The sequence below is a fragment of the Eleginops maclovinus genome, chromosome 1 (genome assembly GCF_036324505.1).
Source record: "Eleginops maclovinus isolate JMC-PN-2008 ecotype Puerto Natales chromosome 1, JC_Emac_rtc_rv5, whole genome shotgun sequence".
NCBI lineage: Eukaryota > Metazoa > Chordata > Actinopteri > Perciformes > Eleginopidae > Eleginops > Eleginops maclovinus.
In genome coordinates, this window is record NC_086349.1 from 4,643,081 (window position 1) to 4,660,922 (window position 17,842).

Here is a 17,842-nt window from a genome sequence, read left to right on the forward strand (position 1 = left end):
CTGCAGCCACAAAGAGTGTAATGCTGCGGAAGACATGAGATGTGGTTAAAAGCTCCAAAAAAGCCAGTAAGTGACTTTCAGTAACATTATTGTGTCACTACGCATAGCTTTATGCAATGCTATTTTAGATTTATTTTTCAGATGTACTGTATTTCATTTCATGACTAAAACAGTATAAATCTATTTGTTTGTGTTTCTATTTGAAGACTGAAACCATGGAAATGTGGTTATTGTTTTTCTATTGCCATTCAACACCTGTGCTTTCTTTAAGGATTGATTATAATAAGATAGGGGATAAAATTGATGGATAGTCGGTTGAAAATAATAAATATTACAGAAAAAACTGGATAAGCATGAATATAACTAAATAATACACAAGTAATAACTATCACATAAAGAAATGACACTTCCATAGTTAAATGGTATCTAAAAAAAGAAGAGTATTTGCAAAGATGATGATATATATGTTATTTATATTTTCGGGAACTGAGATACAAGGGTTAATATTTAGTGGACATGATCAGAATCATCCATGTTGTAGTTTGTAGATATAAAAGACCCACCTGCACATGTTTGACAAAGATCAATGAATACCAAAAAGAGATTGGGGTTTGTTGTGAAAAAAAAATATCAGAAAAAACAGATCCAACAATACAAACGTTTTAATTTTATACAAACAATCACTTGTGTAGCAGTAAACATTTACCCCCTCTGACAGTTGAGTCAGCTGTGTGCAGAGGGAATGATGACACGCCATGTTCATTAATCAAGATGTCATTAGAGAGGGTGATGGGAATGTAGAAGTCGCTACAGTATTCAAGACGGCCACTGACTTGAGTTACCGCTAACATGTCTCGCTTATCATTGCCATCATGTCACTGTCTGCCCATGTAGACAAGCAGAGCCTCCCCCCCATTGAAATTCTGATACAACTACTGTGTTTAAGACCAACTTAAAGTCGCAGTAACATTATCTAGCTGTGAGATGTCCGACAGGGATGATCATGTCGTGGCGAAGAGTGTGATCAGTCCTTTCACGAAGGACACAATCTCGTTTCCTCCCAGTTTGGACTCTCCGTAGACTCGATCCACAAAGGAGATGGGAACCTGTTGTTTTGGGAGAGAGAAGAGATTAGTTTTTTTAGTACACCTCCAAAAACATGCATGTAGGTTCACAATGCAGGGGAAAGTAAAGTTAATGGTATGACTAAGGATAATAAATCAAGAGAAAGCCAAATTGCTGTTTAAAACCCAGGTTCAGATATGTGAAACCTTTGTTTTGTATATGAAAGGAACAAAGAATGGGTCAATCAACTGAGTTTTCCTCAAGATGCGATTCGACCAGGTGTCTCTGAGTTAGACTTGGCCAAACAAATCTGAAATCTGCAGTTTATAATCTAGTCCAGGCATGACATGTATAACCAAAGCATCATGTTTTTTCAGCAAGACTTGGTCTGAGGTGGACTAGATGCAGAAAAAGCTGCGACAATTTTCCTTTTCCTTGTTTTTTAACAAATAGTACAAAAGGTTTCACAAATCTGAAAGGCAATTTTCAAAATCTATTTATTATTCCCAACCAGATTTAAGAATAATTCAAGTACAGTGGTTTTTAAAATCATGCCAAGCCTAATGTGGTCTGGATGCAGAAAAAGGATTTAAATTACCCTTTTTGTTTAGCACATCTTAAGTAGGATCAGACTGCTCTGATGTTGTTAATACTTCTATCTTCTAAAACATATAGTGGGGTGAAAAAGGATAATCTAGGATATTAAAAATTCAGATTTTAAAAAACTGATTTGAACTACATAATTATATTCTGCAACCAGAAGTTAGTATAAAGATTATATATATATTTTTTTTAACAATCCAAAGAAAACTGTACATTTTATAGCCTTAACCTGCTCATTTTGTAAAGTTGAAAATATGTAAATCTAATTGAGCCTTCTATCTTTGTATTCTCGTTGCTGCTATTAATGTTTTCATTGCTGTTTTTATTTACTTGTATGTATTTTAAAGTGCATAGAGAAGCCTGCTAAATGTAATCGTTAACGAGTATAATGACAATAAAGATTTTTGGATCTTTCTCTAATCAGATCTGATACATGAATGAATGAATGAATGAATGAATGAATTAGGGCCTCACTTCTCCAATTGTGTAGTTGAGCTGCCTGGCACGGACAATCATCTCCATCTGGAAGACGTAGCCTTTGGAGACGCAGCGCTCCACCAGACTCTCCAACACCGCCTTCTTATACAACCTGGGAGACCAAAAAAAGTGTGAGTGTGAGAAAACATATCCCAAAAAAGTCAGTGGCACACATCCCAACACTCGCTCCACCGACCTGAAGCTGCCGGTGAGGTCTGAGGCTCCGGGTCTCAACAACACTTGAGTCACAAAGTTGGCTCCCCGGCTGTGAACGAGAGGAGACAGGAAAGGAAATTAGAGCTCTGCTTATGGTCTGTTGTGATCAGAGTCAAGGGATATTGAAAGACAGTTTGATGACCCTCAGCTACCTGATGAGTTTCCTGCGCAGGTCCCAGCCATAAACACCTCCGTTGCCTTGGTATCGAGTACCAGACACCAGGTCGTAATCACCTTCCTTCTGCTTTCTGACCAACAGGAAAAAACAGTCTTAAAGGGACAGTACAACCCCAAATTAAAACTACAGTTTCTCCAAACTAAAGTGCTATTTATCAATCTAGATTGTTTTGTTGTGAATTGCAGAGTGTTATCAGGCACTCAAAGGGGCAAAATAATGCATTTGAAAAACTCAATAAAAATGTCTCTTTTCAGAGAACATTACCAAGTTACTTGAGATAATCCATATACCTTGTTGTGAGAAGTTTTATGTAGGAAGTCATTTCTTTCTCTTTACTGATATAAGAAAAATGTGTGCTTCTGGTCTTAAGCTCAAGTGTTCCTATAATTAAAGTAGTTCTGCACAATTTGTCTTCCAACTGTCATTATGACACAAAGCTACACAAATATTGTTCTAATATTTAAACAAAAAACACAACAAAATCACATGATAGGAAATGAAAATTTAGTAACACTTACTCAATAAATTCTGGGATGAATTTGGGCTGGAAAAAACAAAAATAGGAAATAATCAAATAATGTGCTGTCCAAAATGAAACCACTCACAGAACCATTTATGTTTCACATTAAATTGTAATTACATTAAAGAGCTATGTACATTTTATGGATGATAGAGGGAAGACAGTTGACAAAGAAAATAGATCAGTTAAACTCATGATCTACGATCCAAATATTTAAGTCACACTGTGATTGTGAGAAATTACAGATGGTTTTCCCTCGTTTCAGACATTTGATTGCCCAAACAATAAATGTATTATTCAAATAAGTAACTGAAAGACTAATAATATTTCATAATAATAATAACATAAATGTTAAAACTAGTAATGTCTTCATTTGATCATATTGAAAACAGTCAATTAAACCAACTCCACTCACATGATGGGAAAGATCTGCGTCCATTATGATAACGAAGTTCCCAGTAGCATGTTTAATGCCGTGGATGTAAGCAGTGCCTTTAAAAGGAAAAGGAGCTCAGTAATTGTAAGCAAATGTTATCAGAACCAATAAACCAATACACAGCTTTGAACTTACCAAGGCCTAATTTTTTCGCTCTTGGTCGTAGAAGCTGAAACACAGAAAAGAAGAGTCTGCATTTACTAGAACAAATATTGTAAGTAAAGTAAACAAGTAAACAGTAAACAATGAGGTCTTTAGTCAAGTCTTATACATACTTTACACAACACTATCAAATTAATTCAAAAGAACACATTGCAACTTGAACAACCTTCACTGTGAAAGCAGGGATTCTTAACTTACTATCTTATCTTCTCCATAGATTTTCTGCAACTGCTGTGCCACCTCCTGTGTCCCATCAGGGCTTCCGTCGTCAATGACAACTATCTCGTAGTTATATCCACTGTCCAAAGAACAAAGTCATTAAAACAAGCAAAACAATCGTGAGATAGTGCAAGTTCATTAACATGAAAATACGTTAAACTAGGATTGATGTTACTGTTAAAAGCTGTCACTTTGTTACTCTGGTTTAGTGACAGCTCATCACTTACAGGCATTAGCTAATATTACCAAAGTAGCTAGCACTAGCCAAGCAGCTAAACTTGCTCTCCGGAACTCACCTTTCACCGAAATATTTCACCAGAAGCCACACTATCAAAGGGAGGTTTTCCCTTTCGTTGTAGGTAGGTAGTAGTACTGAGTATTTGTCCCCACTCTCCCGCTTTGGCTGTGAAGTTTTTCGGCTGGCCATGGCGACGTGAATCTATGGTAACCCCACTGAGTGAAGTCAGAAAATGTGCTCCGCAACATCCTGTTATTTTCAAAACAAAAAGAGTATCGGTCTTACTCACTGACTGTGCACATAAGGTTGAACTTTGTTAGCAAAATAGCCTTACAGGTTGTTCACATCAGCTATACCTGGAAAAACACAACAACATATGGGAAACATTAACATGTAACAACGCTAGCCCCGGTTATAATGACGGTGTCTTCAGGGCACTGAATAAACATGGTTGCCTTTATTTTGAAAAATAAAATGTCCTAACGTGAAAATGATTGTACCACCAAGACTAACTTGACGAAGCCACCGGAACCGGAAATGTTCTTGTGCTCTTCAAAATAGACACTCCCGGAAACAGTTGTCTCTTGAAACCGGTTCCGAGAAAGAAGAAACGTTAGCTAACTAAATAATGTTCTCTTGCCCTCTACTACAAAACGTCATAACACTAAACTAAACAAGCCCCCAGTCAAGGTATTTTTGAAAAAAGCACACAATTTGTCAGAGACACATTAACGTGATTTATTTACAAGATAAACACACACACACGCACACACACACACACACACAGAAATGTTTCTCACCCCAATCCCATTGAAACCAGAAAATGTAAACATGTATTTTCCATATGAATACATACAGTACAAAATATAACACATGAATAACTGCATACAGTAATTATAATAAACAATATACACATTATCATACACATGACAACAGGCTTTCTCACAGTATCAGTTATACCATGGACTAAAAATAAGCTTTATCACCATGGATTATGCACTTTCATTATCCTTGAGGCAGTTAAGGTTAGAATGGCAGATGCAAAAGGTAGAAATATAGCACAGATGCTAAAATACTTGGCATTGATACAGTGCATGAATATATAAAAGTAATAAAAGGTTTCAGTGCGAATATGGAGTATAAGACAGCACTTGACTAATCCCAATGAAAAAATATCTTCCTTTATGATGCTATCTGTTCATCAAAACACTATTCTATATTAAAAAGCTTCTCTCTTATTCTTTGTTGAGTTCTCAGCCCTTTTTTTATGTCGAGGATCATTGTAACAAGAAGACCAAGAGTGACCCTTCCTGTGTTTTTTTCGCTTTCTCACACATGATGAAACTAGTGAAGCTTCCGCATCAGTCAGTGGCACGTTCCACACACCAAAACTCTTCAGTGCTGCTTTTCTTTAGCTCCATTCCCAGTTTGGCTTTCAGCTCCAAAGGAATCATAGTCATTTCAAACAGACGTCTGTCGTCTGCTTGCTTGCAAATTTCAAGGTTGGTAGCCGTAATCGGGGTCTTCTGTGGGAAGAGAGCACACACAACTAGAGTCAACACGTACTGTAGGACCTTATTACTACATGAGTTTGTATCCTGTCAACACTAGGTTTTTTTGCATCAAATTTAACCGTAATTTGATTGTTTTTATTCAATCTGATCGTTTTTGGCCCCTTCAGACAGCTATTTTCAGCTACTAGGCTTAAAAAAAACCCACTGTACTCTACCTGATCAGCCACAAACAGCTTCAGTTAAAGGACCTTCTTGTTATAAAAAAAAAGTTTTTATAGTTGCTCCTCCATGGCTTATTATTGACTTGCAGTTACTACAAATTTAAATCTTCATGTCTTATTTAGCCATGCTGTAGAACTTTTAAAACTACAATGTGTTTGAGTGTGTGGTGCATGTGAAACGTTACTGTCTGTGCAGCTGTGTGCCAACATAAAACAATCATGCGGCATATGTGTATATTTTATTTACAAAATTGACTGTATGAGACATATTAAAGAGGTTGACCGATTGCTGGCTGCATCTCTAGAAACGTTTATTGACTTGGGCCTCAGCTTACATCATCATTATTTACGCAGCCACTGTAAATACCTTCCACTGGACATCATGACCAGACCTACTGTAGCCTGAGTTAATGGGCCCATCCTGGTAGCGTACCTGTTTGCTCGGGGGCTCTGTTGCAGCCGCCGCTGTTGTCACACACTCCCGGGGGTCCCATCTCTCCTGGCTGTCCTGGTGGTCCGCTGATCCCCTGGGGTCCTGACTTACCATCATCTCCTTTAGAACCTTGGTCACCCAGCTTGGCCTCACCCGGAGGCCCTGCAGAAGAAAGTTAACTTTGTAGACTTCAAGTATAAACCTGGTATAATATATATAATAAATGATAACAACCTGTTAAAAAAGGACTAATACAGACATGGACTTTAATACAGTGATAGATGAAACAAATGATTTATAGAAAGGTACCTGCAAATCCTTTGATCCCTGTGGGCCCCTGGACATTTGGCCCTGCATCCCCCTTGGCCCCTAGCATGCCTCTTCTTCCTGTAGAATGATCACACTGGACCCTTAAAATGTTTTCATTTCAACAAACACTAATACATCTACAGGGAAAAGTCTTACCCTGCTCTCCAGGATATCCTGGCCTCCCAGGTCTCCCCCTCGAGCCAACATTGCCCTGGTTGCCCCTGCCACCTGGTGGGCCCTTAGGCCCTGGTATACCAGGTTCCCCGGGAGGCCCCACCGGCTCCTCAATTGGAGCTGGCTTACGATTGATCTCATTAATGAACATGTCGAGCTTCAGCACCTCGTCTGAAAAACACACACGACTCTGGATGAAGACTGAGCAGGACAATATGATTACATCTGGACCTTTTAAAAGTCAGAATGTCAAAAAGTCAAGGGGAATCAAATTACTTGAACCACAATAACACTTCCCCGGTTTAGTATTATGAATTTCTTTAATTATAAGGTTTAAATATGGAAAATAATCTTATTATCAATGGTATAATTTGCAAAGATTTCCAGATCAGTAATAAATTAATAAACCAGGTTAAAAAAAAATCTAGATTGGTATTGTTGACATATTACTGTCAAAGGCTTTTAGAGATCGTTGTATAATTTCTTAAATAATTAAAAACTGCGTATTGTAAAACTCCATATATTTTGCAGGAGACTACAGGTAAACATAGTTACATTTATCTAATTAATATCACCATAAAACCTCCCTTGTTTATTTCCTAAAAAACATAAATATAAAAAAAAATAGTAATAATAAATGTGTATTTTGTGCATTTTCTTTCCAATAGTCTTCAATGTTATAAAAGCAAAAATATTCCAAACTCCCATTTTTGACAAGTGCATTAAAAACAAAGCATTCTCCTTTAGTGTCTTTGCCCTTAATATGCAGATATCATCATTGTACCAGCTCCAGTTTCTAATGCATGGAAACTCACTATGCACTAACTGCTCACAGGCCTGTGTGACCAGTTGGTAGATCATGGCCATAGACTGAGGTTCCCCCTGGTAGATTCACAAGAAGAAGGTATTATTATAAAAGATGTCTTTTATACATTCGCTATAAAGCAATGGGCACTGCAAGGACAAGATTTTCTTAGTGTGACAGTATGAACCCACCTTCTCTCCTCGCTCCCCTTTACCCCCTGGCAGACCCTGTAAAGCAAAAGATACAGAAGCATTAAGACAAAAGGGCAGTGAGTCTCCCTGCTCCATCTAAACGATTGTAAACTCTTTCCCCACCCTCATCATACACTGAGCGTCTGTGTGAACGGGGGCAACATATCTAAGTCTATCCTTAATGAAAGCGCTGCAGGTCTCGCACAACAATGACTGTCCTCTGAGGGTGAAAGGCACACATATGATAAATCATGACTGTAACAGCCTCTAAAAATCCCTACATATATGAAGATGTACTCTTGCTGATCCCAACTATTAGCTAAGGTAGGGCCCAGGTCCCTAACACACTAATATATTAATATAATATTGTAATAGCTCTAAAAAATAGGGCCATGCTACACCCTCCCACTAAGTTCCATCCGCCTTGGCTGAGGGGAACATTTCTTTTTGGTACAACATACATGATTCAAATTAGTAACATCTGGTCAGAGAGGTCTAACATCAGGGTGATTAGTGATACCTGATGAGTGTATAAGTAACTTCCTTGTCAGTACTTGCTTTTGTTTTCTTTGAAGGCCCTAAGAACTATCAGTATCTGTATTTCTGACACACTTTGTTGCTCTGGGCTTACCGTAGGGCCAACCAGTCCTGAGAGCCCCCTTTCACCCATCGGCCCTGGGTGTCCTGGCCTTCCTTGGAAACCCTGTAACATACAAAGAGATGGGTGTGTAGACAGCAGGCAGTGTTTCTGATGCTGGCCTGAGGAGGATGCTAGAGGAAAGCACAAATATGCCGGAAATTTCACGCGAGACCCAAAGCAGAAAATACTCAAATTCTAAAAGTAATGGCTCTAAAATTAATTCCCATCTTACCCTTGATCCAGTAAGGCCAGGTCCACCAATATTTCCTTCAAGCCCCCGAATACCCTGTGAACACATTACAGAGACATGATGAAAAATAAAGAGGGGGGGCTGCTTCAGCTGAAGCTGACAATGACTGATTTGGATTGAGCAGCTTACCGGAGGGCCAGGGACCCCCTGCTCCCCCTTTGAACCTGGAGGTCCTAGTAAACCCTGCAGAGAATGCAAAGAGCGCTATGAGAGGCACGTAGGTGGGTTTACAGACAACAGGAATAAGATTTTTTAAAATTCTATTCTATTTCTGTTTTTCAGTTTCACCTGGATTCCTGTCCTCCCAGGGTCTCCCTTTTCCCCTCTTGCACCGGGTGGACCCTTGAGAGGAAGTACATTTTATACACTTTACTAGATTTAAATCCAGCTTAGCAAGCTCCATACTATGGTTTAGACTACCATACACAATATATGGTTTATAATAAGAGCGTTACCCACCACTTTGCCCTGCATAGCCATGCCTCGGGGCCCTATGCTCCCCAGGGCTCCGAGGCCTCCCTCAAATCCAGGCTTTCCTGCAGGACCCACTTCCCCCTGAAAAACAGAAAACAACAATCAATTTAGAGCTAAACATACTAAAACATAAAAATAATCAGATGTTCTGTTAACCTTGAAATCTGTTCTATATGTCCAGTCTGATGGAAAGGAAAAAGTACTACTAATCCGACAGATTTTATTGCCATACAGGTAGAATAAAATTGTAATTTTAGTCATTTGTGGGGAAAAAGAGACTTAAAAGAAAGTGGGACAGGGTCGTGTAATATAGGTTTTCCGGCACCTTTACCTGCAATGCTCTGGTATTTGACGAGGGCCTGAGATTAAATCAAAATAAGCCTAAATTCATATTTCTACTCACCTTTTGACCCTGGTCACCCTTTTCACCTTTCTCACCACGAGTACCTGGCCTTCCCTACGGAAAACAAGAAAAATCAAACGTGTTATCCAACAACAAGCAGCACAAAAATGTGACTCAGCAAATATTCCAGGCATTAGACAGATCTCACGGTGACATACAGTTGATCCGGGGGAACCAGGGGCTCCGGGGACATCAGAGGAACAGGTACAGGTATACACCGGGGCCGGACAGCTCTCCTCATCCCTCTGACACACACACACATTTACACACATGTTAGGAAGACATTTAGGCAGCTTTTGTGTATCTTTTACTATTTTATAACCACTGCAAAAACGTGTTACTTTTACGCTTTTATTTTCTATTTTGAGAAACATTGTATGCTTATGTCTGATTATTTTGTACTCCTTTTCATCTTCACATAGTGTGCTATGTATTGTTTCCATGCTGTTAACAAAAAAAATCCCAAATTGGAATCAAAAAAGTATATCTAATCTATCAGATGGAACAAATTACATATTCTTTGAGACTTCAAACAGATATATTTATTAGAAGATGGAACCCTGCCATTACTACACTAATACAGTGAATTGATCCAAATTTCCCCACACCTTCTGAATCATGACAGAATCTATGCCCTCCCGACCCACAATATCTGTAGCGGCATAGGTGTTGGCAAATGAGTACACACGTTAACACACAAGTCCTCCGTCCACCCCCTTCTGCAGGTTTTATTTGTATTTCTTTATTTATATATATTTTTTCATTTATTTAATTTAATTTCTTAATATGCTTATATTTATTTTTAATGCATTTACTCTTCTTCTCTTCAATTCCTTTAATCTTTCTCTACTTGTATAAAATATGCTGATACAGTTGATGAAAAGAAAAACAATATGTAAAAGTGTGAATATGTTTGTATAAGCTGCTGGAACTGAATTAAAAACTAATAATCTAATCTTATCTTTAGGAATGTGTCAGTCACGCATCTATGAGACAGTTTTCTTAGATATAATAAGTCTATTTTATCACAGTAGGGTGACAAGAGCTGAGCAACATAATACGAAGGCACTAAACCCGAGCAGCTCATTCATTCATTTGTCAACAGCATCAACTCCTGGTATACCTCTACCAAGTTAGAGTTCAACAGAAGTAATTGGAAGAGACTGACCACTGCAGGCAGGTCACAGCAGGTGTCCTCGAAAGCCCACGTGGTATTACAGACGATCTCAAAGGACTGCAGCTGGAACTGGAACAGGAAAGAGGTGTTTAAGGTGACATTTATTCTCGAGACAAACCTAAATGAGTTACATAAAATAAAGTCAAAAAGTACCGGTGCAGAGCCACTTTTGGGTCCTCTGGTCTTCACCAGTTTTCCCAGCATCTCAAAGCCGTCGGTGGGTAGGTTGCCTAGAGGGCGGGCCGGCCTCTCCCCCACGCGCTGGCAGTCCACAGACAGGGACACGCTCACCTGGCTGACAGTCAGGTGGATCTGCCAACCACAGGAGAAAGAGGACTGGTTACTCACAAGCAGGCAGGAAAGGCCAAATTAATAAAAGGTCAAGCTGGCGATTTTGTTACTTTCAAATAAATATATAACTATTTTTGGGATAATAAATTGTATGTATTTTAAATAAACCCATGCAGTTGGTTCAAACACTGCTACATGACAGTTAGCTTATGATACATGCAAAGAAATTCAATATATTTGGGTAAATTCTTCTCACATGGTAACTAGCCCTCTCAGTACTGCGTACAAAGATGCACTTTCTCTCTGGCCTCCATATGTCTCTTACCACCTTCTCCATAAAGGAATAAGGGACAATGTTTCAGTAATGACGTGCAATACGAAGATGCTGATATTGTATGGCTAAGATACTACTATGTGCCAAAGACTTGGTTTAATATCATTACATTTACATATCATATAATACTTAGGCACACAATTATAAAAAGCAGCACATAAGCTTCAGATAATTAGATGCAAGTTCAATCAACAAAAAAAATGGGACTTCTCTAATAGGAGGGCAAAAGGGCAAGTGCTTGAGCCCCCGTTGAGGTTTATCTGTGCACGTGCCTGCTCACATATAATAAAAAATGACATGAAACATAGATTAGTGTGTCATATAAGGCGAGATTGACCAGGCTAGATTACATTTTGTATGTCCTATTTTTTATTCTTTGCCTAAATTCGGATTTGGATTTGCGATAAGGACATCTTCGGGACGTTACACAAACTAGATTAATGTAAGAAAAAATGCAAAGATTAATTGGTCTCAAAATCAGGTCTTGAATTACTGAGCAACTTCAAGACCACATCAAAAATCTGAATTGAATCAATTAAGTATTGTTATTTTTAAAAGTTAGGGAAAACCTGTGATTATTATGTGTCTTAAGTATTTGTTTTTTTGCACATTATATGCAGGCATGTCTTTGATATTTAGCTTATTGGTTCATAGATTCCAATTGTGTGATATGAGTTTTGTTACGTAGTATGCAAGATACAGCTATTTGTATTTGAGTCCTAACAATAAATCAAGTTTAAGGAAAAACCTTCCAAATGGTTTTGCCAATTTTGAAAAAGTCGTCAGAGTGGTGATAAGGCAGACTCTGAGAACACATTCAACAAAGGGAATATAAAATTGCAGCTGCAGGCTCTAATATGTTTCTAATTTGCCTCTTACATCTCTCCCCATTACCTTCTTCTACTTTGTTGTTGGTCTTTATTATGTGTATTTTCTTCCACCTTCCCATCATGCTGTTTTCCGTATGTTACATGTTTTTACATTTATATTGTTACATGGTAAAACAGCAGATGGAAATAAGGAAATAAAACAAGATTTAAAAACCAGATTTTCACGTTTTGGTTAATGATAGTGAGTCTTTTATGTCCTCCCCGCCCTGCTCAGTGTCTTTTATCTCACCTTGTGAAAACTGCCATAGAACAGTCTGTGGACCTGCCGCTGGTCGAAGGTCAGTTCCTGCACCTCTCCCCGGTAGTCCAGGCTGAAGTACACCAGGTGTTTAGTCGTAGCTGTGGAAAGCAAAACATTAGAGAAGATTTTTATTCCAACTCAAATTTCCTACATCCCAAGAGCTTTAAATGATCCAACAGCCCGAAAGATATTCAGCATATATTTACATTTAACATCGAGAAGTAGTAAAGCCATACACATTGGGAATCTTTGTGCGGACCATTAAGTTCATTTTACATTTTTTCAATGATTACTATCCATTCATTTCTTTAGCTGTAAGTAAAACAATAAACTAAAGCAGTGAAAACATATAAAAACGGCTGGTCTCTATTAAGATTTAAGATGTGTCTTTGAGGTTCATTTAGAGATTTGGTTCACTATGTAGAGACCCTGATGACAAACTAACATCTGGAATAAATGGATGATGACGCTTCTTTTTGTTTTGGAGATGCAGAAAGGTAACTCACGGTCGAGCACCACTCCCATCTTGGGCTGGAAGTCGTTGTCAGTGAGCTGCCAGAGGGCAAAGGGCTCTCTGGGTGTTTCCTGCAGCACGCGGAAGGCGATGCTGATGGTGTGTTCTGGAGACAAACCTGCAGGGTGGATAAACCTGAAAGGGGAGAGAGGAAATAAACATCCAACCATTTTCTTTTAAAAATACAGAAAACATGTTTGCAACTGTACTGCTGCACAATGACAGAGAGAGGTCTGGTGTATTCTCCCATTCAACTTCAGATCAACTTCATATACAGGAGGTGCAGCACGATTATCTGAAAAAGTTATTTTAATCTGTGGAAGGTTATACACACTCATAGAGAAGAAGCCGCATAGAGTTTATTTGGAGCTTTTTTCGAGAGAAGGTTAATCAGTATTCAATATCTATTGGCAGGGTTCGAAATAACGACACGCCCGCAAGCCCGGGTCTAGTAACTTTCTTACCGGGCTAGTAACTCTATGCACTTGCCTGCCCGTGTGTCTGGCAATTTTACAGCCCCTTTGCACGGAGCGTCTATTACAAGCATTATGGCCGTCATCGCGAACCTATTTTTGCTATTGTAAACCTCTCTTGCACAACATAAGATTGGTCTTATTTCGCACACGCTGCATTCGTGTCTTAATAATTTGTTTATTCAAATGTTTTTGTCCCTTCTGATAACCCGTAGGGTTCATGCTGTGTGTTGCCCACGATAACATGTAATAAAGTTAGCGTTCAATCTTATAGGTAAGCCACGTCATTTTACGGTGAACATAATCTTGGTTTTAGAAGTTAAGGTCACACAGGAGTATATTTGTAATGAGTTTGCCTGAATGCTAATCGTGTACACTGTTAAATGTTGGGTGATTTGTATAACTAGCACTTTTAAATAATTTGTAAAACATAAAAAATGGATGGAGATGTCAATGAGGAGATGTTAGATCTAGCAGTGACATACGGTGAGGTTCGTGGCTGGCGAGGCAGACACTTCCACTTTCAGTCAGATTTACGAGTAGGCCTATCTTAATCACTATAAAATCTGCCATTTTGACGAACAAGGTCATAAACGTCAAAGACATAACGTAGCCTCATAACGTAGCTCAGATCAACGGCAGAACAAGCATAACCCCGACTGGTGCGCTCTCGCACGTCCCCCTCATTGAGGCAGAGCTAGCTACTGTGTTTGCCTCCCTTCTGCGTTTTCACTGCAGTTGATCTAGTAATGGCCCTATTCACTTTTGATTTTATTTAAGGTTTGTCTTAGGGATTTCGCAGATTATTATACAAAAAAACTCCAAACTCCATACACCCACCATAATAATAATAATAGGCCTATAGAAAAAAAAATGACTATAACAAGTCAACAAGTTTAGTAGTCCAAGGGCTTGGCCCTATACCACATTTAGCTCTGCCTCCTCTGCCTCCCCTGACTGCAAGTCTGTGAGTAATAGTAGTAATATAATCAGAACTAGCATTAAATGTACTGTATAAAGAATGAATAAATACATGTTCACAATCAATCTTATAGATGCTGTGCAAGAGAGGTTGACAATAACAAAGCAAAATCATGCTCCGTCAGTGGTGTGGTCTCACGCCTAACCAACCACCTGAAAAGAAAAAGAAAATGGATTTAAAGGAAGTGAATAAGGCATACGATGCCACTAAAAGGAAACGAAGTGTAGTGCCTGCATGGAAAGCAGAATTTCCTTGGTTGATTGTGGACGAAAGTGAAACTTTATTCTGCCTGCCATGTCAAACTGTATACGGCCCCCATGCTGAAACCCGACAACAGAGGGATATCTTCAGAAAGCGAAGTCAAGGTTCCTTTGTCAAAGGGTGTCAAAACCTGAAGCATGACACTTTAGTCTGTCACCAACGATCTGACGGCCACAAGGAAGCCCAGGAGAAGTATGAGGCCAGGAATAAGAAGAAAGGTGAGAGCATAGCCGAGAAGACCATTGAGACTTTGAATACTAAAGTATTTCAGAAGCTCAAGATACTCTTCATAAATGCCCACGCCCTTGCCATGCACTGCAGACCAGTTTCTGATTTCAAATGGATGTGTGAGATGGATGAGAAGAAGGGCCTGGATCTCGGCAGCACCTACAGAAATGAAAAGAGCTGTAAGGAGTTTTTGGTTGCTATAGCCGAAATCACCCGTCTAGCAATTGAAGACAAGGTAAAGAGTGCTAAGTTTATCACAATAATGTCCGACGGATCAACAGATGTCTCTGCCACTGAACAAGAGATTGTTTACTTGCACTTTGCAGTGGATGGCAAGACTCACTGCAATTTCCTTGGACTTGTACAGTGTGACAAACCAGATGCCAATGGCATCTATGATGCTATAATGCAAGCTGTAAAGCTCCCGGGGATCCCAAAGGAAGAAATGATGAAGAAGATTGTGGGATTTGCTGGCGATGGGGCGGCTGTCAACACCGGGAAAAAGGCTGGGGTGATCGCTCTCATGCGGGAAAGAATCAGTGGAGACATACTGATGGTGCAGTGCATGGCCCATAGGGTGGAATTGGCCTTCAAAGAAGCCATGAAACAAGCCTCTTTGTTCATCAAAGTCTATGTCCTCCTGGATGCTCTGTACAAGCTTTACAGGATCCCTAAACAGGCCGCTGGTTTGAAGGCAGCTTTCAGTACCACCAACATCTCCAAGATCTGGCCTGTCCGAGTTGGAGGAACGCGCTGGGTTAGCCATACCCACACAGCACTGCAAAACATGTTGCGTGGTTACCGTGCAATTGTTCTTCATCTCAGTCAAGTAAGACATTTGATAATAATAACATGTTATTAACAGCCCGATGAATTTTCTGTTGCATGAATGATATCATCTGATATCCACTGTGGCAACATATTGAAATACATTTTTGTAAATTGAAATTTAAAAAAATATTAAATGAATTGCAGGTTGCCACCACCAGGACAGCTAGTGGTATGCAAGCAAAGGCAAAAGGTCTCCTGAAAACGCTGCGCTCCAAAGATGCCATGACTTTTGCCCACTTCCTAAGTGACATTCTGGCCGTTCTCTCCAAACTGTCGAAGACGCTGCAGCAGAGAGAAGTTTGTACCTATCATGTACATGAAGCACTGAAGGCCACAATGACCAGCATCAACAAATTCAAGGACCGGTAATATAGATACATTGCTCATTAAATCATGAAGTCATTTCCTGCTCTAATTAGTTGTTTAACCACTTGCTTATTTACGTAAATGCTCTTTGCTATTGCTGGTTCTTTTGTAAATCACAACTGTTTTATGCCTTTATTTTTGGTGGTGATGGTTTTGGTGCTGGTTTCACTATTTCAGGGCAGGACCTGAGCAGCGGAAACTCCAGCAGGGAGACTGTAACTCCTTTGAAGGTCAGACCCTAACAGGGGTAGACCACTCTTCAGGCCAGATTGAGAAGGTCGTTGAGGCATTGGTTGGTTCACTAGCCCGGAGATTCAGTGACATGGGAGGTGAAGTCCTCAAAGCTACAAAAATAGCGGACATGCAGTCATGGCCTCAGGAGCATGAAGATGATTTTGGGGATGACTTCATTGGAGTGATTATCGACCACTACAGGGAGCACTTCGACAATGTTGGAGTAGATGTAAGTGCAATCGAAGCAGAGTGGACCTCCCTCAAACAAGCATTGTACGAAAACCAGGGGAACAAGATTCACTCCATGTCCTGGCCATCTGTGTTTGAGCTTTACAAGAGCACGTTTCCAAATATCCTGCATGTAATTGATCTGGTCTTATCACTCCCTGCCGCCACCTCTGAGTGTGAGAGAGGATTCTCTCAAATGAAGATTACCAAGTCCCAGTACAGGAATAGACTGAAGGCTACCACCATGACAATGCTCATGACAATTCAGCTGCACTCAGAACCTACAAAGGATTTTGATCCATCATCTGCCATTCACCAGTGGAATCAAAACCACAATCGCAGACCCAACTTCATGGAGGGAAGAAAGAAAGGCAGAATGGCAGCTTTGGAGGGAGCCAAACAAGTGCAGGAAGAGATTGATGGAGTTGACGGAGTGGATGGTGCTCAAATGGTTGCTGAAGCTGCTGGGGGTGCAGTAGTTGAAGCTGAAACCAATGAGATAAACTCTGATGACTCAGACTGGTTTACAGACATGGAGGATAATGTAGATTCTGACGATGGTGAGATGGAAGATAGAGGTCTTGTTGGTGAGGATGAGGAATGATTGTGGTAGTCTGTTGTAGACCAATTACTACTGCTATTACAGCAAGTATTACGGTTTGTATTACCATTTTGCCTAAATGAACTGATGTTGATCGTTTGATCCACTGCTAATATTGTTCATGTCCCTTGTTCTCAGTCTGTTGTTCTACTTTAATAAATTATTGTTTGTAATCTGCTGTGTTTTTTCTTTGAAGAAAATGTAAAGCGCTGTCACTTATCCCAGCCTAAAGTATACTGATAATACAATCATGCCAAAAATAGCTGAAAACACAAATACAAAATAACAATAATGTCCAATTTTATCTTTTCTGAGCTGAAAGTCCGCCAAATCGCTTTTTTAATTATTATTATTATGAAAATTGTGGTGTATGATGTGAAAACGTGATGCGCGTGCCTACGACATACATTGATTTGCTTGGTCTAGTAACTTTACACCAGGGCTAGTAACTTTTGAAAGTTACTAGCCCTGTGGTCTAGCTCCTATTTTGGCCGAATTTCATACACTGCTATTGGTATACTGCACTCGGTCTATTTGTACTGATGTTACCCGTCGGGCTTTTATGATGTGCATGTTTTTTTGTTTTTATTGGCATGTCCTGTTTTGCGAGCCTCTATGTTGCATGTTTGTAATGTTTTTTTTATAGGGGGGCTCTGAAAAAAT

General features: G+C 39.5%; 3 protein-coding genes across 3 annotated transcripts in view; 1 reads left to right on the plus strand and 2 right to left on the minus strand.

Annotated features, from left to right (window-relative positions):
• Nucleotides 1–644: 644 nt before the first annotated feature.
• Nucleotides 645–4,363, minus strand: dpm1 (dolichyl-phosphate mannosyltransferase subunit 1, catalytic). Its single transcript, XM_063887567.1, has 9 exons — nt 4,173–4,363; nt 3,856–3,955; nt 3,631–3,664; nt 3,475–3,551; nt 3,058–3,083; nt 2,514–2,609; nt 2,342–2,410; nt 2,143–2,257; nt 645–1,106 (listed from the first exon to the last, which is right to left on the minus strand). The coding sequence occupies exons 1-9, from the start codon at nt 4,301–4,303 to the stop codon at nt 1,002–1,004; spliced, it is 753 nt and encodes a 250-aa protein (XP_063743637.1). The 5' UTR covers nt 4,304–4,363; the 3' UTR covers nt 645–1,001.
• A 473-nt stretch (nt 4,364–4,836) lies between these two features.
• Nucleotides 4,837–17,842, minus strand: part of LOC134869241 (collagen alpha-1(XX) chain) — a 39,705-nt gene continuing 26,699 nt past the window's right edge. Inside the window, exons 26-42 of the mRNA XM_063890727.1 lie at nt 12,968–13,110; nt 12,450–12,559; nt 10,859–11,017; nt 10,697–10,774; nt 9,687–9,773; nt 9,529–9,582; nt 9,111–9,206; nt 8,940–8,993; nt 8,781–8,834; nt 8,634–8,687; nt 8,393–8,464; nt 7,762–7,797; nt 7,581–7,647; nt 6,748–6,936; nt 6,592–6,669; nt 6,283–6,444; nt 4,837–5,640 (exon numbers count right to left, since the gene is read on the minus strand). Coding sequence (XP_063746797.1) covers nt 5,612–5,640; nt 6,283–6,444; nt 6,592–6,669; nt 6,748–6,936; nt 7,581–7,647; nt 7,762–7,797; nt 8,393–8,464; nt 8,634–8,687; nt 8,781–8,834; nt 8,940–8,993; nt 9,111–9,206; nt 9,529–9,582; nt 9,687–9,773; nt 10,697–10,774; nt 10,859–11,017; nt 12,450–12,559; nt 12,968–13,110 — 1,522 coding nt within the window. The 3' untranslated portion in view covers nt 4,837–5,611. The remainder of the gene's footprint in view (nt 5,641–6,282; nt 6,445–6,591; nt 6,670–6,747; nt 6,937–7,580; nt 7,648–7,761; nt 7,798–8,392; nt 8,465–8,633; nt 8,688–8,780; nt 8,835–8,939; nt 8,994–9,110; nt 9,207–9,528; nt 9,583–9,686; nt 9,774–10,696; nt 10,775–10,858; nt 11,018–12,449; nt 12,560–12,967; nt 13,111–17,842) is intronic.
• LOC134869250 (zinc finger protein 862-like) lies at nt 13,538–17,352 on the plus strand. Its single transcript, XM_063890739.1, has 3 exons — nt 13,538–15,748; nt 15,895–16,115; nt 16,294–17,352. The coding sequence occupies exons 1-3, from the start codon at nt 14,543–14,545 to the stop codon at nt 17,180–17,182; spliced, it is 2,316 nt and encodes a 771-aa protein (XP_063746809.1). The 5' UTR covers nt 13,538–14,542; the 3' UTR covers nt 17,183–17,352.